Source organism: Podarcis cretensis (genome assembly GCF_951804945.1).
Source record: "Podarcis cretensis genome assembly, chromosome: 10".
In the NCBI taxonomy this organism is placed as follows: Eukaryota; Metazoa; Chordata; class Lepidosauria; order Squamata; family Lacertidae; genus Podarcis; species Podarcis cretensis.
This window is the reverse complement of record NC_137179.1, coordinates 8,044,397-8,072,259: the sequence shown is the minus strand read 5'-3', so window position 1 is coordinate 8,072,259 and position 27,863 is coordinate 8,044,397. Positions and strand designations below refer to the sequence as shown.

General features: G+C 44.5%; 1 protein-coding gene across 2 annotated transcripts in view; it reads right to left on the bottom strand.

Moving 5' to 3' along the window:
* Positions 1-27,863, bottom strand: part of PLXNA4 (plexin A4) — a 630,666-nt gene that overhangs the window by 149,778 nt on the left and 453,025 nt on the right. For both annotated transcript variants that reach the window (XM_079992126.1, XM_079992127.1), the window contains one exon: positions 453-576. In XM_079992126.1, the coding sequence (XP_079848252.1) occupies positions 453-576 (124 nt within the window). The remainder of the gene's footprint in view (positions 1-452; positions 577-27,863) is intronic.

Genomic DNA, 27,863 nt, shown 5'->3' with positions numbered 1-27,863 from the left:
GTATAAATAAAATATTATTATTATTATTATTATTATTACTCTGTCTGCCCCTCAGAGCTGATGCATCACAGGGGACTGGGTCTCAGCAATGGCAGCCTCTCCTCCTCGCCTGCTCTCCAGCAGCTGCTATGAGCTCCCCAAGAGAGGAGGCTGGCCGTGCTGCCCATGGAGAGGCCACGAAGAGGCCATGGGATGCTCCCTCGCAGCCGTCAGCACCGGGGGAAATAGGGACAGCCTGGGATCAAATCAGAAGCTGGGACGGCTTTCATAATTCCAGGACTGTCTCTGGAAAACAGGGGCGCTTGGAGGGTATGCAAGTATGTGCTTCATGTCCACGAGGAATTTGACGTGCTGCTAAGCCTACAGGTCAAATGGGGCGTAAACATGTTGGTAAGGCCAGGGGAAGCTGAAATGGGGTGTTTTGCGGAGAGGAATAAGGCCTCCGCCCTTACCATGACACTATACTGTGAGACGGAGATGTTGTTGGGGTGCACGGTCAGTCGGACGCACTGCTGCATCTCCGAGGCAAACCTCCGGGGCTCCCTGGACCGCTCACATTGCTCTTTCCTTGTGCACCTGGGAGGGAAAGGAACACAGAAGAAGGCTTGAGAAGTTAGTGCCTGAAGACAGCAGAGAGGTAGCAACATGTCCTGCGGTGCTCTTGCCTGGTTTGCTTTCATCAGGTCAAAGATCAGCACCAGAGCTGCTCCAACAATTGTCTGCAGAGAGGAGGCGCTGTGGGTTAAACCACAGAGCCTCTAGGGCTTGCCGATCAGAAGGTCGGCAGTTCGAACCCCTGCGACGGGAAAGCTACAGGGTGAGCTCCCGTTGCTCGGTCCCTGCTCCTGCCCACCTAGCAGTTCGAAAGCACGTCAAAGTGCAAGTAGATAAATAGGTACTACTCCGGCGGGAAGGTAAATGGCATTTCCATGTGCTGCTCTGGTTCTCCAGAAGCGGCTTAGTCATGCTGGCCACATGACCCAGAAGCTGTGGGTCCCTCGGCCCATAAAGTGAGATGAACACCGCAACCCCAGAGTCAGCCACGACTGGACCTAACGGTTAGGGGTCCCTTTACTTTTTTACCAATGATATTATTATTATTATTATTATTATTATTATTACTACTACTACCTGCCCTTGACTTAAGGTCCCAGGGCAGGTGATAACGATTAAAAACATGACATTAAAAACAACTTTAAAAACTTACAATTGGAGAAAAAACACCGAAACCACACAAAAAATAACATCGAACAAAAATAGCAGGAATATCTAAGGAAAAGTAACAGAAGTTCATACAACCGCTTACATATAGATTTCAGATATGCCTGCATCAGAAATCTTCAAGGCCGTTTTCTAAAGACATTTTATTTTCCCCATGTCACGGGACACCAAACTTTGGGGCAGCTGCAGAAGTGGGCAAGACGTGTTCACCCACTCAGAAATTGGACAGAAAACAGAACCCACACTCTGATAGGGTTACATTATTAATTTATACTCTGCCTTTTTCCCTGACAAGGACTCAAGGCAGTTTTCAGATAAAAAGAAGAGCTAAAAACATAATAAAAAATAGCAAAAAAATAATCATTATAAAAAATAAGCAATGGTAAAATTAAAACTACGCGCTCGCGCGCGCACACGCACACACCATACAGATAATTACAATAAAACAGCACAGCACAAGCCCTTTCCCAAAAAGCTTTCTGCTCCCAAAAGCCTGCTGCCAGCAGATGATAAGGAGGGTGCCTAGCTTCTCTAAGTCTAGCTTCTCTAAAAAGTGAGTTGCAAAGTCTGGGAGCAGCAACCGAAAAGGCCCTTTCCTCCATCCCTACCAAGCAGGCCTGTAAGGGTGGCAGGACTGAGAGCAGGGCCTCCCCTGAAGACCTCAAAACCCAACCAGGAAATCTGGTCTTTCAGATAGTTTGGACCTAAGCCGTATGACTTGACTTCATCAGGTAGCTAAGTCTTATTTGGTACATAGCATTATGTCATTGCCATACTAGCTATGGGATCCCTAACTGGTTGGAGCACTCAGCAATAAAAAGACCCCTGTTTTCTTTAAGGAACCAGAGCAGATGCCAAGAAGATCAGCGCAAACATCGATGAAAAAGGTTCTGAAAGTTCTCCAAGGATAGAAGAATCTAAAGTTGGGCAATGACCACCAAGCACACCTCTCCATCCATCTTTCCCAACTGTATCCAACATAAATAAAGACTCGTCTCTCAGTGGACCGCTGGCAGTTCCCAGGGAAGGAAGTAATTATGGCTTTTATCTCACAACCCATGTAGCTAGAGGGGCCCAGGGTAAATAAAAAAAGGAGCTCCAGCAAGTTTGCTGATTATAATCCATTAAACTAATGCAACACACCTTCAAAGGCCGGTCTCAATGGATTCTTATGAAGAAGAAGAGGAGGAGGAGTTTGGACTTGATATCCCGCCTTTCACTCCCTTTAAGGAGTCTCAAAGCGGCTAACATTCTCCTTTCCCTTCCTTCCCCACAACAAACACTCTGTGAGGTGAGTGGGGCTGAGAGACTTCAGAGAAGTGTGACTGGCCCAAGGTCACCCAGAAGCTGCATGTGGAGGAGCGGAGACGCGAACCCGGTTCACCAGATTACGAGTCCACTGCTCTTAACCACTACACCACACTGGCTCTCTACTAGTGATGCTGCTGCTGCTGGCCTCATGTTTTGTCTGCTAACTGGTTGGCCAATGTGAGAACAGGGTGCTGGATTAGATGGGCCTATGTTTTTACAAGAGCTAGACACCTCCGTGGGAGCAGTGCCGGGGTGGGAGAGTGCTAGAGCTCTGTCTGGTCAAGTTGCATGGAATCAATTTCAATCCGTTACCCCCGAGGATGTGGACAGGCTGCTTGGACGCGTGAAACCAACCACCTGTCTCCTGGATCCTTGCCCATCTTGGCTAATAAAAGCAAGCCGGGAAGGGCTGGGCGATGGGCTCTGCGGGGTGGTGAATGCTTCCCTCTGTGAGGGAACATTCCCAGATCCGCTGAAAGAGGCGGTCATTAAACCGCTTCTTAAAAAACCATCTTTAGACCCGGCCAGTATGGCCAACTATCGCCCAGTCTCAAATCTTCCTTTCTTGGGCAAGGTGATTGAGCGCGTGGTTGCTGAACAACTCCAGGCACGCCTGGAGGATGCGGACCATTTGGATCCCTTCCAATCGGGATTCAGGCCTCATCATGGGACTGAAACTGCCTTGGTCGCGCTGGTTGATGATCTCCGGCGAGCTAGGGACAAAGGTGAGAGTTGTTTCCTAGTTCTGCTGGATCTCTCAGCGGCCTTTGATACAATCGACCATAACATCCTTCTGGACCGTCTAGAGGGGCTGGGAGCTGGGGGCACTGTTATACAGTGGTTTCGCTCCTTCCTCCTGGGCCGTGTTCAGAAAGTGGTGGTGGGGGATGAGTGTTCAGACCCCTGGGCCCTCACTTGTGGGGTGCCTCAGGGTTCCGTCCTCTCCCCCATGCTTTTTAACATCTATATGAAGCCGCTGGGAGAGATCACCAGGGGGTTTGGACTGGGTGTCCATCAATATGCAGATGATACCCAGCTCTACCTCTCCTTCAAATCAGAACCAGTGAAGGCGGTGAAGGTCCTGTGTGAGTGCCTGGAGGCGGTTGGAGGATGGATGGCGGCTAATGGATTGAGGTTGAATCCTGACAAGACAGAAGTACTGTTTTTGGGGGACAGGGGGCGGGCAGGTGTGGAGGACTCCCTGGTCCTGAATAGGGTAACTGTGCCCCTGAAGGACCAGGTGCGCAGCCTGGGAGTCATTTTGGACTCACAGCTGTCCATGGAGGCGCAGGTCAATTCTGTATCCAGGGCAGCTGTCTACCAACTCCACCTGGTACGCAGGCTGAGACCCTACCTGCCTGCGGACTGTCTCGCCAGAGTGGTGCATGCTCTGGTTATCTCCCGCTTGGACTACTGCAATGCGCTCTACGTGGGGCTACCTTTGAAGGTGACTCGGAAACTACAACTAATCCAGAATGCGGCAGCTAGACTGGTGACTGGGGGCGGCCGCCGAGACCACATAACACCGGTCTTGAAAGACCTACATTGGCTCCCAGTACGTTTCCGAGCACAATTCAAAGTGCTGGTGTTGACCTTTAAAGCCCTAAACGGCCTCGGCCCAGTATACCTGAAGGAGCGTCTCCACCCCCATCGTTCTGCCCGGACGCTGAGGTCCAGCGCCGAGGGCCTTCTGGCGGTTCCTTCATTGCGAGAAGCAAAGCTACAGGGAACCAGGCAGAGGGCCTTCTCGGTAGTGCCGCCCGCCCTGTGGAACGCCCTTCCAGCAGATGTCAAAGCAATAAATAACTACGTGACATTCAGAAGACATCTTAAGGCAGCCCTGTTCAGGGAAGTTTTTAATCTGTGATATTTTAGTGTATTTTTGGTTTTTATGGAAGCCGCCCAGAGTGGCTGGGGAGACCCAGCCAGATGGGCGGGGTACAAATAATAAATTATTATTATTATTATTATTTAGGCACTGTCTCTATTATGGATGCTTTAGTTTAGATTCCTGCGTTGCAAGGGGGTTGGACTAGATGGCCCTCAGGGTCTCTTCCGCTCTTAACCACTACACCACACTGGCTCATGATATTAGAAGCAATACAGGCCCCATTAAAATCCCCTCTGAAGCTCAAATATGAAAGTTAAATAATTTGCCCTCTCCCAAACTTTGATGTTTCTGTTTCTAAGTTATGAGCACCTAGCCAGAGTTGGGGTGGGAAGAACATCAAATGCACTCAGGCACTAATGAATTCAACACCAAAGCACCGAAACTGTAGGGGAACAGGTGATGCAGACAGAGTTGTACATGACTGATTTGACTGAGCATTCGGGCTTGACGTTCACATGTAGAATTATTATTACAATTGTTATTGTGAATAAGCAGAATGACTCTGGACCACTTTAGACTGCAGGTAGGCCAATCACATTTTCACACCACATTCTTTCTCCTCGGTGTGTGAATGTTCTGTGAGTACATTTCCTGCTCCCCTTTGAGCATTCAAAAACTGGCATCCCCCAGCCGTAGTCTGAAGTGGCACACTCCAATCAATCTTATTCTTCTCCATTGTAGATCAGAACCACATTCAGAATTCACAAAGACTATAAAGCCTCAAATAGCTCAGGACCGCAAAACCTCAAGGACCGCCTCTTTCCATAGGAACTGACTCGGATCCTGTGAATATCAAGCTGGAAGGTGTACAGAGGAAGGCAACCAAGATGCTCAAGGATCTATAATGAAATGAAAAAGGTATTTAAATATACCTTCCTGAAGAAACCAGAGGCCTTTCTCCTGGGCATGGTCAGCCAATTGGTGCCAAAGAAGGATAGAACTTTCTTTATGTACGCTACAGCAGCAGCAAGAATACTCACTGCAAAGCATTGGAAGACACAAGACCTACCCACCTTGGAAGAATGGCAGATGCAAGTAATGGACTACATGGAATTGGCGGAAATGACCGGCAGAATCCGAGACCAGGGAGAAGAGTTGGTGGAAGAAGATTGGAAGAAATTTAAAATTTATTTACAGAAACGTTGTAAAATTTTTGAATGTTAATGACGTTGGAATGAAACAAAGTGGTTCTAGCAATAAGGTAAAATAAGAATATGCAAAAATGGATTAACATTAGACAAAAATTTGAAGTTAGAATATGTGAGGAGAAATAATTAAGGGTAAATTAAGATGGTATGAACTTGCTGAACAAATTTTTAAATGGAATACAAAAAAGGAAGGTGTGGAGACTTCCGGCGGAGCGCGAACCCGACGTAAGCGAGGGATTTTTCCCGGGAGGGAAACCCTAGCTATTTTGGCCGAAAAGGGAGGTTTTTTGGGCTAAACCCCCCCCCGATAATCCTCTGGTGGGTGTCCAGAGGCCCAGGTTCCCGGCGGTGCCGATTAGCTGCCCGTCCGGCCGTCAGGTAGCCCCCGAAAAGGAGGTGAAGAGTACGGCGGAACGGACAGCTGGCTATCAGGAAGCCATTGCTGCGGCTGAATAGTGAAGCCTCGAGCTTGCGGGAGACAGCGCTCCGCTCTCAATACTAAGAAATTCGGACTCGAATCTATAATCCGGAAGAATCTGAGTACAGATCTAAGAGAAGTCTCGAATTATTAAAGAGAAGACTCCGAGTTCAGCGTTCGTTTGGGATCTATAAAGACGCAGAACGGTATGCAGAGCCAGAAATGAAAGTGAGTTGCCGCTAGCGGCTATTGTTTCTGTTTTCCCCTAACTGTTTCAAATAAGTTAAAGGATAAAAGTAACTTTATTATAAGAAGGAGAGGAAAGGAGAACATTAAGGGGGAACAGAGGTGAGCTGTGAGTTAAAGCGAAGGTCCTAGATGTAACTGAGGAATAACTTTCATGTTAATAAATTGAAGAATTAGTTTTGCACGTTAAAGAAGAACCAGTGACGCCATCTTAATTGACTTTCCAGGGTATTTGGGCAAGAGAAAGCAAAGTTTGGATTTGACGTCAGTGTCTTTTTGGTGGATTTTGGAATTTTTTGTACTATTTCCTCTTCTTTTTTCCTCTTTTTGATTTGGAATGCAAACTGTAGAAATTTTTCGATTTTGTTTCAGACTGTAAACTGCAGAAAGTTGAAGCGAGGACCAAACTTTGATCCCCCTAATGGATGGAATGTAATATTACAAGTTGTTTTTCTGGAATTTTTTGCTGTTGATTGTATATATTAGGACTTGAGAAAGAACTGCTTCCCACGGGATCTCCTCTTTGTGGATATTTATCCCTTTTCTTTTTTCGAGTTTATAAAAATCAGCAAAACTTATAAAAATCTCCTCATAGGTCTAATAAATATTTATAGTGAGGCTGGACTAAAAAATTGGGATTACAATTGGAACTTTATTTGGAGACTCTGCATTTTCTTTGGATTACAATCGTGATCCCTAATTGGATTATAACATATTTACCTCTTTGACAACCTGCGGATTAGCCCGAGTGGGGGCAAGAAGATAAATAAATTTACCAACAATTGGATCTCCTCCATTTATAGATAATTGGATTTCGTTTTTGTTTGTTTGTTTGTTTGTTTTTCGGCAGTGGAAGTGACTCTGGTCACAAAGTGGGTTTCTATACCAAATTTATCATATTGTTATAAAAACCTTGGACCTATATTTGGACTATCATTTGGATTATTATTTGGACTATTTGGAAATTGTACGTTTGTATTTTGATTATATTTGCTATTTGATTTATTGAGATAACATATATTATTGGGTTAGGTGGAATTTAAGAAGATGTCTCATTTGCCGAAAAAGGGGGCAGAGGGGGGAACTCCTACAGACAGGAGAGCTTCAAAACAGGAAACAGAGTTTAGAACAGAAATATTGAAAATGTTCGCAGAAATAAAACAAAGTAAGAAAAATTTGGAGACAGGTAGACAATAAAATCGGAAAAATGGATAGAAAAATTGACGAGACAGTTAATGAATTGAAAGGACAGATCAAAGAGGTATCAAAAAAAGTGGATGAGGGATTAAAGAGGACAAAACAGGAGATGAAGGAGATGAAGCGGGAAGAGGAGAAGATAAAGAGTGAGATGGTGGAGTTAAATAAAGCACAAGAAGATATAAAAGATTCTATTGCTATGAATGAATTGAGACAGAGGGAAGTAAACCTAAGGCTGAGACAAGTTCCGGAGGTACAGAATGAAAACATAAAAGAGAAACTAACAAAAGAAATTGCGCAGTGGCTGGAGCTGCCAGAGGAAGATGTTGCAAAAACAATACAAAATGCATTTAGAATGAAAATAAGAACAAGTAAAACAAAGAAATTTCCAGGCGATTGTTTGGTTACATTTAAGGATAGAGAAATGAGAAATTTGATTTTACAAAGAAATAGAGAGAAGAGACTCTACATAGATGGGAATTACATAATCATCTTTAAAGATATACCGATAAGGCTGTTGAAACGAAGAGAAGCTTACAAACCACTGGTGCAAATTCTTAAGAAAAACAAGATAGACTTCAGATGGGAATTCCCCGAAGGAGTCTCGTTCTTTTACAAAGGTGTGAAAAGAAGACTGACCAGTTCTGAGGAAATAGGAAAATTTCTGAGGAGATACAAAGAACTACAGATGGGAGAGGAAGAGACCAAGGGAGCAGAGGGAGGATCAGGACTGAAGGGGGAGTCTGAATTAGGAGAAGAAGAGGACCAAAACGGGGAAAGCTCGCAAGAAGAGGAAGAGGAAGAAGAAGAGGTAGATAGATTGTAAAATAAAAAATTAAATTTATTTAATTGGAAGAAGAATGGCGTTGAAATTTTGGAACTAGAACATTAATGGGATGAATGACAAGAAGAAACGAAACAGAATTGAACAATTTCTAAAAAAGAAAAATTTAGATGTCATTTGTTTACAAGAAACCCATGTGGCAAAAAGACATAGAAAAATTTTGATTAACAAAAGATTAGGGAATGAATTTATATCCTCGGATAAAGAGAAAAAAAGAGGTGTTGTTCTATACATCAAAAATAAAATTGAATCTCACCAACTATTCAAAGATGAAGAAGGGAGAATCATAGCTGTCCAAATCAAATGGCAAGGCGAGAAATTAATAATTGTCGGGATCTACGCACCAAATGGAAATAAGACTGATTTCTACAGATCATTGGAGGAAAAACTATTTGAGTACATGGACCAAAAAATCATAATAATGGGAGATATGAATGGTGTGGTATCATTGGAAATGGATAGATTAAGAGAGGCAAAGAATAAAGAAGGGAAACTGCCTAAGACTTTTTTTACGATGATGAAGAACTGTAACTTGATTGATATCTGGAGACTTAGGCACCCCTTGGAGAAGCAATTTACTCATTATTCAGAACCGAATCAGTCAATGTCAAGAATAGATCAAATTTGGGTTTCGAACGAACTGATACCAAGAATCCATCAAATTGAAATACAAGCCAGAGTGATCTCAGATCACAATCCCATAGAATTGAAGTTAAAAGGCTTTGAAGAGAGATCATTTAGGTGGTGACTGAATGATAATCTGTGAGACGATCAGAAGATGGTTGAAAAAGCGCAAAAGAAACTATCTGAATACTTTATGGATAATGTGGACAAAGGTACCAAAATGAGTATTGTTTGGGACGCAAGCAAAGCAGTAATGAGAGGTTTATTGATTCAACAAAATGCATTGAAGAAAAACAATAAGGAAAAAAGGATAAAAGAAATTTCAAGACAGATCATGGACTATGAGCAAAAACTGATCAAAAAACCTAACAATTTGAAAATAAAGCAGGAAATAAAGATTTTACAAACACAATTTGCGATGATAATAAATAAAGAAGTTGAGTGGAACATTAAAAGGTTAAGACAGAAAAGCTTTGAATCAGCAAATAAATCAGGAAAATGGCTTGCGTGGCAACTGAAAAAAAGAAAGGAGCAGAATACAATCAACAAATTCAAGATAAAGGGAGAAGAGATAACAGACCCGAAAGAGATAAGAAAAGGATTCTTGGACTTTTACAAGCAATTATATAAAAATAAAGAAAGGAACAATAAGAAGAAAATAGAAAGATATCTAAGAGAGAAAATGGTGCAAAAGATCCCGACAGACCAAAAAGACCAGCTGAATGCCCCAATAGAAAAAGAAGAAGTAAAAGAAGCGATAAAGGAATTGAAAAGAGGGAAAGCCCCAGGACCGGACGGGTTCACATCTAGTTATTATAAAGAAATGAAAGAGGTGCTGACGACCCCATTGACCGTCGTTATGAACAATATCTTAAAAGAAAGAGACATTCCAGAAACGTGGAAAGAAGCATATATAACATTAATCCCAAAACAAGACTCTGATTTAACACAAGTCAAAAATTATAGGCCTATCTCACTTCTGAATATAGATTATAAGATCTTTGCAGGAATCCTAGCGAAGAGATTGAAAAAGATATTAATAAAGATTATTCACAAAGACCAAGCAGGTTTCCTACCAGGCAGACAACTGAGAGATAACATAAGAATTATAATTAATGTCATAGAATATCTGTCTGATAGGTGTGATAAACCAGCGACTCTAATGTTTGTGGATGCAGAAAAGGCCTTTGACAACATAATTTGGGAATTTATGTTGAAGAATTTAGAACATATGGAGGTTGGTCAAGAGTTTTTCAATGGCATAAAGGCAATCTATACAGAACAGAGAGCAAAATTAATAGTGAACAATGTTATCACTGAAGACATAAAAATATCTAAAGGAACAAGACAAGGTTGTCCACTATCGCCATTGTTATTTATAACGGTTCTGGAAGTCTTTTTAAATGCAATTAGACAAAACAAGCAAATAAAGGGGGTAACAGTAGGTCAAAATGAGTATAAAGTTAAAGCCTTTGCCGACGATTTGGTACTGACTATGGAAGAACCAACAGAAAGTATAGAGGAGGTATTGGATGAGATGGACAAATTTGGTACGGTGGCAGGATTCAGATTGAACAAAAGAAAGACAAAAATGATTGTAAAAAATATGGATCAAAATATGATCGAATTAATGCAACAACGAACAGAGATAGAGGTGGTGAAAAAGGTTAAATATTTGGGAATTTGGGTAACAGCCAAGAATATTGATTTATACCAAAATAATTATATCCCGGTTTGGAAGGGAATAAAGAAGGATCTGGAGGTGTGGGCCAGAATGAAATTATCATTTTGGGGAAGAATTTCTACGATAAAATAGAATAGCACGTGTAAATTTAAATTACTGACGGATGTAAAAGAAAGAGGAGGCTTCGCCCTGCCAGATATGAGACTGTATTATGAAGCAGCCTGTCTATGTTGGTTAAAAGAATGGATAAAGTTAGAAAATAATGAATTATTAGATCTTGAAGGATTTGATAACAGATTTGGGTGGCACGCGTACCTTTGGTGTGACAAAAAGAGGGTTCATAAAGGATTTGGAAACCACATCTTCAGGGGTCCATTAATAGAGGTCTGGGAGAGATACAAAAATATACTGGAACCAAAAGTTCCACACTGGCTGTCCCCGTTAGAGGTAATAAGTGTGAAGAAGACTAACATGAGAAACAAATGGGCCACCTATGGGGAACTGATAGCTAATGAGGGAGGAAAATGGAAATTGAAGCCATATGAACAAGTTAAAGATTTAGTTTATGATTGGTTGCACCACTACCAAGTAAATGAAATATTTAAAAAAGATCTGAAGGAAAAGGGTTATGTGGAAAAAGAATCAAATTTCCAAAAGGACATTATAAATAATGAGTATAAAATTCTGTCAAAAATGTATAAGATATTGCTGGAATGGAATACGAAAGATGAAGAGGTTAAATCGGTAATGATACAGTGGGCAAAGGATTTTGGGTACAATATTCAATTTGAAGATTGGGAAAAACTGTGGAAAGAGCATTTAAAATTTACAGCATGTATTACACTGAAGGAGAATGTGATGAAAATGTTTTATAGATGGTATATGACACCTGTAAAGTTAGCAAAGATGTATAAGGTTGATAACAAATGTTGGAAGTGTAAAGACAAGGAAGGGACATTCTTTCATCAGTGGTGGGAATGTAAGAAAGTGAAAAGTTTTTGGGAAATGATATATAATGAGTTGAAAAAAATGTTAAGATATACTTTTGTGAAAAAACCCGAAGCTTTTCTTTTAGGTATGGTAGGAAAGGACATCAGAAGAAAGGACTGTAAGCTTTTCCAGTATGCGGTAACGGCAGCCAGAATCCTGTTGGCCCAGAAGTGGAAACAAGAGGAAATACCGACGATAGAAGAATGGAGACTAAAAATGACAGACTATGCAGAACTGGATAAATTAACTGGGAAAATCAGATATACTAAAGATCAAAAGTTCATCGAAGACTGGGGGAAATTTGTGGATTATCTGAAAAATATATGTGGTGTGAATACAACGCTAGTGGGATTTAAAGAGGCACTGTAAAAAAAGAAAATAAGTATTGTTTATGAGAAATAATAGGAGTAAGGAGGAAAAATGGCAATACGAAAGAAGGGAATGTGTATTAAAGGTATAACTACGGATGATTGTCAGAGACGTTGAAGGAAGTCAAAAAATAACTATGATTTGTTGTATGCAGGATTGAACGAAGAATTGGATGGAAATTTATAAAATGTATAACAATAAAAATTATTATAAAAAAAAACAAAAAAGGAAGGTGTGAGGAAGTCATGAAAATAAGTAAATGAGAGGCAAGATAACAGAAAGAGGGATTTTTATTTTTTTACTTTTCTTTTTATGTGAAAATCTGATTTTTGTGTTTTTGTATTTTTCTATGTGTGTTTTTTGTTTATTGTCTATTGTTTTGTAACTCCTTTTCTTTTGTTAAAAATTTAATAAATATTATTTTAAAAAAAAAAGATGCTCAAGGATCTGGAAACTATGCCATATGAGGAACAGTTGAAGGAGCTGGGTATGTTTAGCCTGGAAAAGAGGAGACTGAGAGGAGATATGAGAGCCACCTTCAAATATCTTAAAGGCTGTCATGTGGAAGAGGGGGGTGGCATGCTTGTTTTCTCCTGGTCTGGAGGGTATGTTTTTATGTCATATGTCGTATAGGTGACTGCAAAACTGTACTTCGAAAAACCATATATATATATGATTTCATATATATGAATAGTGAATCCATTTCAGAGAAAGTTTTGCTCCCTGGCCTCAACATTTGGCTCTTTATTAGCTCCGAGAAAGTCAGCATGCAAAGGGGGAAGGATGGCGCCGTTCCAAGGAAATCTATAAATGGGGAAAAGTACTTCTTGTTCTACTGCACTTTGCAGCCAGGTTTGACTGATAGCATCAGATGTACGTACTTGAGCAAAGCAGCCTTTTCTTGCTACAAGCCAATATCCCATTAGCTCCCCCCCCCCCCCGCTTGTGCTTAAGAGAGAATTTTAAATGCTGGGTCTCCAGAGAGGCTGCGGAGAAGCAGAATGCCGGCCGCCTCTGTTGTGTATGTGCGTTTGTGTGTCAGGAACTTACGCTTGCCAGTCTCAGCTCAGGAAAAAATGACAGCAAGATGATCGGGCGAGGAATGGGGAGCAGGCACCTCCAAGTACATCCCAGGGATGATAGACTGTTATGGTCCTCCAGGCAACTCATCCACAGGTTGGTCACCCAAGACAACGTTAGGGAGACACTGCTTGCCGTTTGTTCAGTGTCAGGGAGATGTCGCCTTGATCAAGCCACACAATCTCAGCTTCTGTGCCAGGCAATCGTGAACACTGCGGCCATACGGCAGCTGGTTCCGATACCTACTAGAGGAATAGGATTCACATGAGGGAATCGAGTTAAAAGCTCTGCGACTGGTGGCAGAAGGGAGAAGCAGGTGAGCCGAATAGATTAAAAACAAACCAAGGAAATTATCTGTCTAATAAGAGCCTGTGCAAGCGACGAGACACCCACAGCCCGCTCTGCTCTGCTCTCCCTTCTGCTCTGAGCACCAGCCCTCCTGTCACAGCTCTGGCAGGAAAATCATCCCTTTCTTATCAGCAGTCACACCCCTCTTTAATAAGACATCCATCACTCTATGATTCTATGATCAGGGGTGGGCAAATATGAACATAAAAAGAGCCTGCTGGACCAGACCAGTGGCCCATCACATCCAGGATCCCGTGGTCAACAGATGCCTATGGGAAACCTGCAAGCAGGATTTGAGCATGAGAGCAGCAGTCTCCCCTCCTGTGGTTTCCAGCAACTGATATTCAGAAGCATTGGTAAAGGTAAAGGGACCCCTGACCGTTAGGTCCAGTCATGGCCGACTCTGGGGTTGCAGCGCTCATCTCGCTTTAGTGGCTGAGGGAGCTTCTGGGTCATGTGGCCAGCAGGACTAAGCCGCTTCTGGCGAACCAGAGCAGCGCACAGAAACACTGTTTACCTTCCTGCCGGAGCGGTACCTATTTATCTACTTGCACTTTGACATGCTTTCGAACTGCTAGGTTGGCAGGAGCTGGGACTGAGCAACGGGAGCTCACCCTGTGACAGGGATTCAAACCACCGACCTTCTGATCTGCAAATCCTAGGCTCTGTGGATTAACCCACAGCACCACCTGCATCTGGAGGGCACAGCACAGCCCTCCTGGCTAGTAGCCATCACTATCCCTCTCCTCCATGTATTTGACTAATCCTCCTTTAAGGTCATCTAGCTTGGTGGCCACCTCTGCCTTCCCTGGGAGCAAGTTCCATAGTTTAAACCATGTGCTGGGTTTACAAGTCCCTTCCTATTATCTGTCCCAGATCTTCCAACTGTTCTGGTTTCTGTCTGCATCTCATTTTTCCAATCTGAAAATCAGCTCCCCACATCTCCTCATCAGCTTAGGAATTGCCTTTCGAGAAAAAGAGCTCGTGAAAATTCACCTGCATTTTGGAGAGGATTATCTCCCAATTAAAACATTTTTTTTTCTGTGCAATTACGCACCATTTTGCAGAATAATTTTCCCCAATATGTCCACATTATTTTTTTACTCATATGTGCATTTCTGTGCACACGTTACTCCAGAATATGCATTTTTCTACACAATTCTTGGATGGAGAACTGCATTTCAAAATTCGGAAAAGTGCAGATGGCTGTGTTACAGTTTGTGCATGGTATCAGAAATTGCGAATTAGGTAGGTTCGTCCACTGGCAGAGGAACGGGGTTGGGGTGGGGAAGCGTACCGCCCCCGGCACCATCGGGGAGGGGGTACCATCATGGCCACCCCCCTACACGTGCTGTGTAGCCCCCCACTGCGCCGGGCGCCACACCCCTGCAGGCGGTGTGCCACACTCACGGGGTGCACACCTCGCCCCTGTCTGCTCTCTGCCCCTGATACCGGAGCATGCAGCTTCGCCACTGGGTTCATCTTTAAATGCAAACCAAATCCAATTTCTCCACCATCCCTCGCTCAGGTCTGGCTTTCCATACACAGATGTGACACAATGTATTCCAAATCCGAAGTGGGGACCTCTCGCGCAAAGTGTGCTCTCTCACACCTTACCGCTTGAAAATTCCTTTGTCAGAAGCACAACAGTCCCATCCATCTCCCAGGTCTCCAAAAGCAGAGAGAGATGCTTCAACCATCTCCTTTTTATTTATTTATTTATTAAGTTTTTAACCAAAAAAAAAAAAAAAGGATTACAAAACAGTAAACAGTAAACAAAGAACACACAAAGAAAATACCGAGATTTTTAAAAACCGAGATTTAACGTAAAAATAAAAAATAAAAAATAAAAATCCCTCTTTCTGATATCTTACAATCATTTACTTATTTTCCTGACTTCCTCACACCTCCCTTTTTTTGTATTCCATTTAAAAATTTGCTCAGCAAATTCATACCCTCTTAATTTACCCTTAATTGTTTGTCCTCACATATTCTAACTTCAAATTTTCATCTGATATCAATCCCTTCTTGCATATTCTTATTTTGCCTTATTGCTAGAACCACTTCGTTTCATTCCAACATCATTAACCTTCAATAATTTTACAAGGTTTCTGTAGATAGATTTTAAAATTCTTCCAATCTTCTTCCACTGACTCTTCTCCCTGGTCTCGGATTCTGCCGGTCATTTCCGCCAATTCCATGTAGTCCATTACTTGCATCTGCCATTCTTCCAAGGTGGGCAGGTCTTGTGTCTTCCAGTGCTTTGCAATGAGTATTCTTGCTGCTGCTGTAGCATACATAAAGAAAGTTCTATCCTTCTTTGGCACCAATTGGCCGACCATGCCCAGGAGAAAGGCCTCTGGTTTCTAGAGATGCTTCAACCGTCTCCTTTTCCGACAGAACTTAATACAACGCCACTGACTCCAGCTTCTGCCTCTCCCTCCTCATCCCATTCCTCCCCCCATGCCCGCCCCTCTGCCCAAGAGGCACCAGATTATAGTTACAGCTTGTTTGCAGGCTGCACAGAGATAATCAAGAGCAAAGACCTTTGACTGCAACTCCACTAGCAATTTCCACAACATCCAACTTGGGAGAAAGTCTGTGCAGCAGAGTTCACTCCGTGCAGCTGTTAAGCCAGGACTGGTGTGGTTAACAGTTAACACAATGCATGACACTAAATCTTCATTCTGTACTTCTCTGAAGGAGGTACGGCACACACTTTTTCGTAGGTGGTGCTTGATCCCCCTCAAAAGGTTGTATAAAAAATTTCTTGTCAGTCACTGTAGACCACACTGAAGTAGGTGGAGCAATGGCTTGACTCTGCACAAGGCAACTTCCGATGTCTCTGTGCTTGATTGGGCTGCTGCCCTGATGCTAACTCTTGAAGTCCTTGTTCATTCCTCCTATGATACATTCCTATGATACCTCAGGTTAAGAACTTAATTCATTCTGGAGGTCCATTCTTAACCTGAAACTGTTCTTAACCTGAGGTACCACTTTAGCTAATGGGGCCTCCCACTGCTGCCACCGTGTGATTTCTGTTCTCATCCTGAAGCAAAGTTCTTAACCTGAGGTACTATTTCTGGGTTAGCGGAGTCTGTAACCTGAAGCGTCTGCAACCTGAAGCATCAGTAACCCAAGATACCACTGTACTTCACCTTTAAACTAGGCTGGGCCTGGATAGTATCCATACCCTCCAACATTTCTCTGATTAAAATAGGGACGTCCCATTCTGCTGCTGCTGTTGTTGTTGTTGTTATTGATACCCTACCCCACTGACTGGGTTGCCCCATAAAAAAAACACAATAAAACACTAAACATTTTAAAACTTCCCTATACAGGGGTGACTTCTGATGTCTTCTAAAAGTTGTATAGCTACTTATCTGCTTGGCTTGGGGGTCCCAAATCTCCACACCCTCCAACATTTCTCTGATGAAAGTAAGGTCGCCTTAAGGAAAAGAGGGACATTCTGGGATCAAATCAGAAACTGGGACTGATTCTGTAAATCAGGACTGTCCCTGGAAAATAGGGATGCTTGGAGGATCTGAGATAGTATCTGAGGACCACCTTCCACAAAGGAGGACACATGGCCACTCTATCAGAAGCAGCTTGCATGCTTCGCTGTTGGGAACATTGCCTTTTGGTGGGTTGGTTGTTTAATCCACACATATCCTGCCTCTTTTAAAAGAGTCTGCGGTGGCTTGGACCTTGGCCTGAACCCGCGTTGCATTCTCAATACATGAACCAAAGTGTGCTGCCTTTGCTCTTGGTAATCAAAGGCACCGAGTGCAACTAATTCGCCTCTCTTTCCAGGGATGAACCTCTGGACAGGTGTGTGCATGTGGGTTTGTGTGTGAGAGAGAGCAAGGAGATGCACACGTGCTAGCTAAGTGTTTCAGGAAATTTATCTCGGCTCCAAATCAAACTCTCTCTCTGCCCTTTGACTGCTACGCCGTGATGTTCTCTGCCTCAAAGACTAGGAGGGAAATGAGATCTGGATTTCCTTTCTCTTTTCCTTCCCCCACCCCTCTGTTCCGTTTGCAGATCCTGGCCTTTTCACCTGAGAAGGAAAGATGCAATTTTATAGCCCCGGCCACAGCTAAGCGAGCAACGTGCTCTGATTGCAGATAGCTGGCCTGCAGCTCTGGCTATGGGAACCACTGCTTCTCACCAGAAGTCTCCAAATCCTCTTGGTTTTAAGGCTGAATGGAAAACGTGCCACACGCATGAGCTTCTCTTCCCAATGCCCTGTGTGTTTGACCCGTACATTTGTAAATAAAACATTACATTAGGAAATTACCCGCAAGCCTGCAATACTGTCACAAAGATGATAACCCTGTAGAAGGCTGTACCTGGAATTTACTGCCACAAAACCTGTACCTGGAATTTACTGCCTCAAAACAAGTGTGGAGCACTGCAATACCCACAGCTGGGGGAGCAGGTATAACAACTGGTCATACATTTACTGCATGTAGCTCCAGCTAACATCTGGAACTGCCCTCTTGCTAGCCCTGATTACGTGCTTTGAAATATGCATTGTTGAAATGGAAAGTTGCCCAAGAGCAAATTCATGAAAACCTCCTACGTTCCATTCTTTCACACGTTTTGCCCCATGTTTTCTTGTAGTCGTTTCATCCTGCTCTGCTGTGCCATTCTTTTTTAAAAAGCATGAAAGAGGTTTATGTGATCCCAGCCAATCAGGGATCACACAGCGAATATGTTTGGTATGATGTAACGATCGGATGCAACTACCTCATGTTGCTGAAAGAAACTTCCATGCATTGCTCTTGATCCAAAAGTGTCCCTAATTCCCGAGGCCTTCTTAATAATACTGCTTTGCCGTAAGAATATAATTAGAGCCTTCTGGGTCAAACCAACGGCCCTTCCAGTCCAGAATCCTATTCTCACAGTAGCCAACCAGATGCCATCTAGATGATGGACAGGTCTTCTCCAAGCAAAAATCCCTAAGCTCAGTGGCAGAATAAGAAGAGTTTGGATTTGATATCGTGCTTTATCACCACACTAAGGAATCTCAAAGCGGCTAACATTCTCCTTTCCCTTCCTCCCCCACAACAAACACTCTGTGAGGTGGGTGGGGCTGAGACACTTCAGAGAAGTGTGACTGGCCCAAGGTCACCCAGCAGCTGCATGTGGAGGAGCGGGGAAGCGAACCCGGTTCACCAGATTACGAGTCTACCGCTCTTAACCACTACACCTCCTGGGTGAGAAAGCTGTCTGAAAACCTGCAAAGCCTCTGCTAGCCAGTGCCCATTAATACTGAGCCAGATGGACCAATGACCAGATACAGTGTAAGGCACCTTCTTCCGCTCCAAAGCCAGGGGTAGGCAACCTAAGCCAGATGCGGCCAGATGCGGCCCAATTGCCTTCTCAATCCGGCCCCCGGATGGTCCAGGAATCAGCATGTTTTTACGTGAGTAGAATGTGTCCTTTGATTTAAAATGCATCTCTGGGTTATTTGTGGGGCATAGGAATTCGTTCATTCCCCCCCCCCAAAAAAAAATACAGTCCGGCCCACCACATGGTCTGAGGGACAGTGGACCAGTCCACAGCTGAAAATCTTGCTGACCACTGTCCTAAGCCCTTGTCTCCAACTAAGCTCAGAATGCACAGCATCAGAGCTGGCCAGCAGAGGGAGCTCAATGGAAGCTGAGTGCAATTGTAGTTGCAGCTGGCTAACATGAGGCAGCGAAAGGGACCTTGGACTGAGCCTGCAAGTGTTATGTAAAGGAACAGTATTCCCTCACAAGGAAGACCCTGCTCACTGGGAATGGGAGAGATGCCACAGGTCTCCCCCATGCTGCTGATGTCCATGGAGGCTGTGGGCGGTCAGGTTTGTGGCTGCCTTCCTATCCCTGATTGCTTCATAGCAGAACTCACAATTCAGCAGAAAAGCTCTTCCCATCTCTATGTCCTGCTTTGTGGACAGGGCAGGCTGACCTCTAGAAACACTGAACTCTGGTATTGCTTCAGCAAGAAGCAACCAAAATGGTCAAAGGCCTGGAAACGATGCCTTATGAGGAACGGCTAAGGGAGCTGGGCATGTTTAGCCTGGAGAAGAGGAGGTTAAGGGGTGATATGAAAGCCATTTTCAAATATATAAAAGGATGTTACATAGAGGAGGCAGAAAGCTTGTTTTCTGCTGCTCCAGAGAAGCGGACACGGAGCAATGGTTCCAAACTACAAGAAAGAAGATTCCACCTAAACATTAGGAAGAACTTCCTGACAGTAAGAGCTGTTCGACAGTGGAATTTGCTGCCAAGGAGTGTGGTGGAGTCTCCTTCTTTGGAGGTCTTTAAGCAGAGGCTTGACAACCATATGTCAGGAGTGCTCTGATGGTGTTTCCTGCTTGGCAGGGGGTTGGACTCGATGGCCCTTGTGGTCTCTTCCAACTCTATGATTCTATGATTCAACCTGAGCTTGCATCCTGTCTAGTAGCTTAAAGAACTGTGGCATCCTGCAGTAGTAGAATTGTAGAGCTGAAAGGACTACAAGGAGTCAATTAGTCCACCCCCTGCAGTGCAGCCATCCCATCCTGTTGGTTCTGCCTGCCCTGGAAGGTGCTTTTTTCAAAAAAATTAAAGGGCCCCGGCCTTCTTCAGTAGCCAGCTGTTGCAACAGTTGGACAGTTTTAATGTCTTGTCACTTTCAGGTGCTATTCCCAATAATACCAGGAAGTCTAAAGGAAGAAGACAAGACATCATATTTATACGCAACAGTAGCCGCAAGGCTATTGATTGCGAAAAATTAGAAAAGTGGTATTATACTGACAAAAATAGAGTGGCTTGCCAAATTATTGGAGTACTACAATATATCCAAAACAATGGGAGAAATTGGAAGGATCTCAAAAGAGAAGATAGACAGGGACTGGAAGGTATTTAAAGGATACTTGCAAAACCATATTGAAAAATCAAAACTCCTATTAGAATAAACAAGTTCTGTTTTAAATACTGGAATACTAAATAAGATGGATAACAATGTGTAATAGAAAAAGAAGCATGAAATTAGGTTAAAGGTGTGTGAAAGAAAGTAATAGAAGTGGAAAGAAATTGCAATTGAGTAGATTGGAAGTCTAACACAAAGGTGGGGTGAAGGGTGGTGGATGGTGGTGGGAAAAGGAATTATCTGTGGGATTGTGTGTAGGTATGTTTGAACGTTTTTAAGGATTGTGTGAAATGTATGTTTGTATACTCGCAATATGTGTGTATTAATGCTGAATTATTTTAACAATAAAAACTTTTCAAATAATAATAATAATAATAATAAATGTCTTGTCACTTTCAGAGCACACCAAGACCCTTCTCCATCCTACAGAATGTTCCTGGATGCAACAGTATGCATCAGTTTGATAAGAAATGCAATGCAGCACCTCTTGTCAGTTTCAGGAATCAGTCTCAGCTGAGCCAGGATGGGGAACGTATATGGCTGTGAAGGACTTAACTGGCGTAGCCCCATTGTGCCCAGACTTGGCTGGCCCAGCCAGAGGTCTGTGTGCTCCAAATTCACTCATCCTGGAGGATCTTGGGTTCGGATTGTGCTACAATTTGTTTTTCTGTTAAGAAATGGATAGAATCATTTCCCTTCATTTCTCCCATCTCTTTCCCAAGCTGTGGTCTGTGGACCACCAGTTGTCTGTGAGCATCATTCATGTGGCCTGTGCACCGTTACTTATATCCTCAGCAGTTTTCAAGTGGACCGTGGTGAGGGAAAGTTTGCGAAGCCCTGTCTTATAGGGGCATCTCTGGTCTTGCAGGATCTTCTGAAATGTGAGGCTTACAAGTCTGAGGATGGGAGTGCCACATCCTCTGGCTGAAGGGGCCCTGAAGACTCAGCTGGGAGCTGCACACTGGAGCTGTCTTTGTGTATCCTTCCACTTCTCATTCAGAGACCTCCACTCCATCCCAGGAAGAAGAAGAGGAGGAGGAGGAGGAGGAGGAGGAAGATCCCTGGCATCATATCATGCTCCCAACTGTCCCAGAAAAAAACAGGACATCCCTTTTTTTTTATTACGAAAGAACAGTGGTCATTTTAGTTGCCATAATCTCAGGTGATTTCGCGGTGCCATCCCCACCCCAAGTGCTTTTGAGTGATATCACATGCCGCTCCAAAATATGCATTTTTGGTACTGTGCCTGGGGACGGGGAGCATATTTGAGGTGGGGGGGGATGATCACGGAGCGAAACCGTGAGAGATCATGGCAACAAAAATGACCGTGGTGTTCTCATGATGAAAAAATGGGAAGGTGGAGTCCGGGAAGATGGTGCTCCAAATCTTGACTTCAAAGTGATGGAGGGTATGCCATATACGACAAAAGACTGCAAATGATACCCTTCCATCTACTTTGCATCTTTTCAAGGAGCCTTGCCACACAAAAACCTCGCAACTCAAGGAGTGGGATAACCTTTCTTAGGAATGTAATAAATGTTCATATTGGGTCAGGCCATTGGTCCATCTAGCTCACTATTGCCTACACGGACTGGCAGCAAAGTCTCTTCAAGGTTTCAGGTAAGAGTCTCTCCCATCCTTACCTGCAGATGACGGGGACTGAACTAGGAACCTTCCGCTTGCAAGGCAGATGCTCTACCTCTGACCTATGGCCTTTTCCCAAACCCAGAATCAGGAAGATCAGGAGGATGCAACAAAGAGGAAAAGCAGAAAACTGAGGTTCCTCTCTCAGCACCTCCAGCTAAAAGGATTTCTCAGGGTAGATGGGTGATGATGAAGACCAAGATCTGCTGCCCATATGAGTAGATGGACCAATTGCCAGGATAAGGCAGCTTGAGGTATACAACACACTGGGAATTATAGAAAGTTAAAGGTAAAGGGACCCCTGACCATTAGGTCCAGTCGTGGCCGACTCTGGGGTTGTGGTGCTCATCTCGCTTTATTGGCCAAGGGAGCCGGCGTACAGCTTCTGGATCATGTGGCCAGCATGACTAAGCCACTTCTGGCGAACCAGAGCAGCGCACGGAAACACCATTTACCTTCCTGCCACAGCGGTACCTATTCATCTACTTGCACTTTGATGTGCTAGGTTGGCAGGAGCTGGGACAGAGCAATGGGAGCTCACCCCGTCATGGGGATTCGAACCGCCGACCTTCTGATTGGCAAGTCCTAGGCTCTGTGGTTTAAATCAATGAAGAACTACCATGCCACCAGAAGAGTTTCTCTATGGGTCTTCTTTCAACTGCATGCTATCTTTCTCATGAATTGCCAGAAGTAGCCATGGGACATGATTTTTGTCATACGCTTCGCACAATGCAAACCTTTCGAGGTGGGCGTCTAAGGTGCCCTTAGACCATCAGTAATCATCAGTGTAAGGTCAACATTGCCTCTCTAGAAACCATCCTCAATTTATAACCTGGGGAGATGAGATTGAAGAGGGGGAGGAAAGAGAGAAGGGGGTGCAGATGCCAGCCAGAGAAGGTGAGGGGCTCTGAAATTTGCCCTTCCATCCACGCGGCATGAGCAATTTTCCCGAAGGAAAAGGGGATTTTTCTTCTTCTTCTCTCTCTCTCCAAAGAGCCCCAGCAACATGCACACATGTAAAGTTTAAGGTCACTTCCAGCAATGTTTTGACATTTCCAAGTCTCCCCCCTCCGGGTTCTAAGGATCAGAATGCTATAAATGCCGAGATGTGGACACGGTTGACCTTAAGCTTTGTGAGGCAATGTAAGCGATTCTCAGATTCCTCGAAATCTCCCTCTGCCAGCTTCCCAACCTCTTGCACTCAGCTGAGGATGGGACAGTTTCTCCCTTTGCCATTTCCCGTCCGAAGAAAATATCTCTGAATGATCCCTCAGTTGTAAGTTAGCACAACTCTGGGACAGTATGAGATCTTGCCAGCTTCCCAAGTTAAAGTTCTTAATCTCGACAAGAACTGACAAAAAGGGTGTCGAGTAGGAATCCTGGATATGTCGATCAGTTTCTGCATCAGTGTAGGCCCTTGTGGAAAGATAACTGCCCAGGTAGGAGAAGTGATCAACATTTTCCAATGTTACACCACTGAGTTGGATTTGTGGTGCTGCAGAGGGGTTATTTTGTACTTGTTGGTGCAGCACTTTGGTTTTTGGGATATTGAGCGATAGGCCAAGCTTTTCATAAGCTTCTGCGGAGATATTTAGGATGGTTTGGAGGTCATCCTCTGAGCGTGCACACACAACGTTGTCATCAGCATACTGAAGCTCTATGATGGAAGTTACAGTAACCTAAGGTTGCCAGACATCCCCGTTTCCCGGGGATAGTCCCCGGATTTACAAATCAGTCCCCTGACAAAATCCATCCATTCCGACTGAAGTTGAAAAGTGTCCCCGGATTCAGAAGAAGAAGAAGAAGAAGAGTTTGGATTTGATATCCCGCCTTTCACTCCCTTTAAGGAGTCTCAAAGCGGCTAACATTCTCCTTTCCCTTCCTCCCCCACAACAAACACTCTGTGAGGTGAGTGGGGCTGAGAGACTTCAAAGAAGTGTGACTGGCCCAAGGTCACCCAGCAGCTGCATGTGGAGGAGCGGAGACGCGAACCCGGTTCCCCAGATTAGCAGACTACCGCTCTTAACCACTACACCACACTGGCTCTCATTGAAAAAAAATCTGGTAACCTTACAGTAACCTTACTCTTTGCTTTCAGCCTGCTCAGGTTAAAGAGCTTTCCATCTGTTCAATGTATGATTTCTACAATAAACTCCATCTCCAACTCTTCGAAAGATTCCATCAACGATGTCTCCGAAAAAATTTAGACATCACTTGGGAAGACAGGTGGACTAATACTAGAAGAAGCAAAGATCACCAGTCTTGAAGCAACCTGTGTCCGTGCATCTGCGCGTGCGCGGGTTGCGATTCATTGCTTCCGTGCATGCACATGACATCATTTTGAGCGTCTGCGCATGCGCGAGTGGCGAAACCTGGAAGTAACACGCTCCGTTACTTCCGAGTCTCTGCGGAGCGCAACCCAAAAGCTACTTCAACCCAAGGTATGACTGTACTCTATTCCAAACTTTAAAATGGAAAGCGTAATGCTGGTGGTCAACAAAAGAGGTTTAAAGACTCTCTCAAGGCATATCTAAAAAAATGTAGTATAAACACCGACAACTGAGAAACACTGGCCTGTGAGCGCTCCAGTTGGAGAACAGCTTTTACGAAAGGTGTCATGGGCTTTGAAGACACTCAAACTCAGGACGCAAGAGAGAAACGTGCTAAGAGGAAGGCACACTTGGCAAACCCTCACCGTGATCAACCCTCAACCGGAAACCAATGTCCCCACTGTGGAAGGACATGTGGATCCAGAATTGGCCTCCACAGTGGGACTCATTTTTAAAACCATGTTTATGGAAGACAATCTTACTCGGCTACGAGTGATCGCCAAAGAAGAATAATGTAATATCTAACATCGGAATATGTCTGAATTACCACCATTAACCCGATAACAGAGTCCACCCCGTCATTACTGATCAATAGCATGCAGCTAATAACTTCTGGTGATGTGCAGCTATTATATCAAGCCTACACTCTTCTTTCATTATAAAAGTAATATTCAATATTGATTTACGCCTATCAGTACTACTTAAGCGCGCAGGCAATTTCTGTCTCACAATGTTCAGGATATTGTCTTCTAGAGATACAGCATCAGGGCAGGTTGCAACTGAGGCCGTGGGCCACTAATCTATCCGGTATTGAACTGCAGAGATTTGCGGTGGTAAATCCTCAACAAAGGGAAAGTAAAGGCATGTCTGTTATCAGTCGTCTCCCCTTCCACTATTGCGTGTCTAGACTCTAGCGCCTTGCTCTCCACCTTTATTACTGTCCTGCTGACCTCTCTCAGCAGCAGGGCAGCACGCCATTGCTAGTATCAAAGCGGGATTTGCTGCTGTACGTGGAATGGGTGAACATGTCTGCCAGTTTTGCCCTTGTCTCAGGCAGCAAAATGTCTTGGGATGGACTTGAATGCAGGATGCAACCTGCTTGGCCCCCACTGCGTTTCCTGACATTGCTTATCTTACAAAGACCCTGAGACCCTATCTGCCCATGGACCGTCTCGCCAAAGTGGTGCATGCTCTGGTTATCTCCCGCTTAGACTACTGCAATGCGCTCTACGTGGGGCTACCTTTGAAGGTGACCCAGAAACTGCAACGGATCCAGAATGCGGCAGCTAGACTGGTGACTGGGAGCAGCCGTCGAGATTAAGTACAAGTCAAAGTGTTGGTGCTGACCTTTAAAGCCCTAAACGGCCTTGGTCCAGTAGACCTGAAGGAGCGTCTCCACCCCCATTGTTCTGCCCTGACACTGAGGTCCAGCGCTGAGGGCCTTCTGGCGGTTCCCTCACTGCAAGAAGCCAAGTTACAGGGAACCAGGCAGAGGGCCTTCTGGGTAGTAGCACCCGCCCTGTGGAACACCCTCCCACCAGATGTCAAAGAGAAAAACAACTACCAGACTTTTAGAAGACATCTGAAGGCAGCCCTGTTTAGGGAAGCTTTTAATGTTTGATGCATTACTGTATTTTAATATTTTGTTGGAAGCCGCCCAGAGTGGCTGGGGAAGCCCAGCCAGATGGGTGGGGTATAAATAATCTGTTGTTGTTGTTGGAAGATTCAGGACAAACGAAAGCAAAGTCCTTCTTAATGCAATGCATAGTTAAACCATGGAGGCAGGATGGCCGCGAACTTGAATGTCTTTTAAATTGGTCTGGTCCTCTTTTGAACAGAACTATTCACGGAGGAGACGGCTATCGACGGCTACTAGCCATAATGGCTGTGCTCTGCCTCCACACTTGCTTCCTGATACCAGTTGCTGGAGGTCATGTGTTTGAATCCTGCTTGCTGGTTTCCCACAGGCATCTGGTTGGCCACTGTGAGAACAGGATGCTGGACTAGGTGGGCCACTGGCCTGATCCTGCAGGCTTTTCTTACATTTTCCTGGTAGAGGACAAGGACCTAGAGATCACGTTAAAAGGTAAAGGTAAAGGTACCCCTGCCCGTACGGGCCAGTCTTGACAGACTCTGGGGTTGTGCGCCCATCTCACTTAAGAGGCCAGGGGCCGGCGCTGTCCGGAGACACTTCCGGGTCACGTGGCCAGTGTGACATCGCTGCTCTGGCGAGCCAGAGCCGCACACGGAAACGCCGTTTACCTTCCCGCTGGTAAGCGGTCCCTATTTATCTACTTGCACCCGGAGGTGCTTTCGAACTGCTAGGTTGGCAGGCGCTGGGACCGAGCAGCGGGAGCGCACCCCGCCGCAGGGATTCGAACCGCCGACCTTTCGATCGGCAAGCCCTAGGCGCTGAGGCTTTAACCCACAGCGCCACCTGCGTTCCCTAGAGATCACGTTAAGGGTGGCCAAATTCTGTGCGACTGCCATAAAACTTAGGGAACAAGCTGTACTACCAAAATGATCAAGGTTTTAAATGACAATTTTAGGTTTTATTTTAGTGATCAAGATTTAATATATATTTTTAACTGCCTCTATATCTGTATTGTCTCTGTTTTACCAAACTGCAATTCAATGTACAGTATTCCTGATATTGTAAGTGAGCCAGAACTGGTCTGTGACCGTAATAATAAAATTCAAATTCAGATTTAAAGGTATGTGCTGGTAGACTTCAATAGCCCACTCTTCCATGAGTTTGTCTCATCATCTTTTAAAACTTGCCAATCAGAAGGTCAGCGGTTCAAATCCCTGTGACGGGGTGAGCTCCTGTTGCTCGGTCCCTGCTCCTGCCAACCTAGCAGTTCGAAAGCTCGGCAAAGTGAAAGTAGATCAATAGGTACCGCTCCGGCGGAAAGGTAAACGGCGTTTCCATCCGCTGCTCTGGTTTGCCAGAGGCGGCTTAGTCATGCTGGCCACATGACCCAGAAGCTGTACGCCAGCTCCCTTGGCCAATAAAGCGAGATAAGCGCCACAACCCCAGAGTCGGCCACGACTGGACCTAATGGTCAGGGGTCCCTTTACCTTTAGGCTGTTGGCCATTGCTTCCTGTTGTGGGAGTGAGTTCCACAGTTCAACTGTGTGACATGAAGCAGTGCTTTGTTTTCTTTCCTGAATTAGCTTCATCCATGAGCTCTAGTGTTATTATTCCTCTGACTATTTATTCCTTGCCTGGCTCTGCCCACTCCCTCCGTCTTTCTTGCGTTGAATATCTGGAGCCCCGAAATATGGCAACAAGTTGGGAAGGGAGCAGTCAGGAGAATCAGCATCTGCTTTGTTTCCTGTTGGAACGGGAGACTTAAAGATATATGTACGTTCTCCCGTTCCGAGTCTGGCAACGCTACTTGAGCCCGTGGAGTGTTTTGAACACGCTAAAGTGCTCTCCATAAATGGCAATGAATTATTCAAATGCTTCCATTTGTAACTTGCCTTTTCATACAGCTCAGAATCAATGACCCTTTTGCGTTCTCTCCAAGGCAGACGGCTCGGGAGCAGAACTCCTATTCTGGGGGGGTCTCGGTTTGCAAATCAAGCCCACGGGGTGGTTGCCGAATCAGG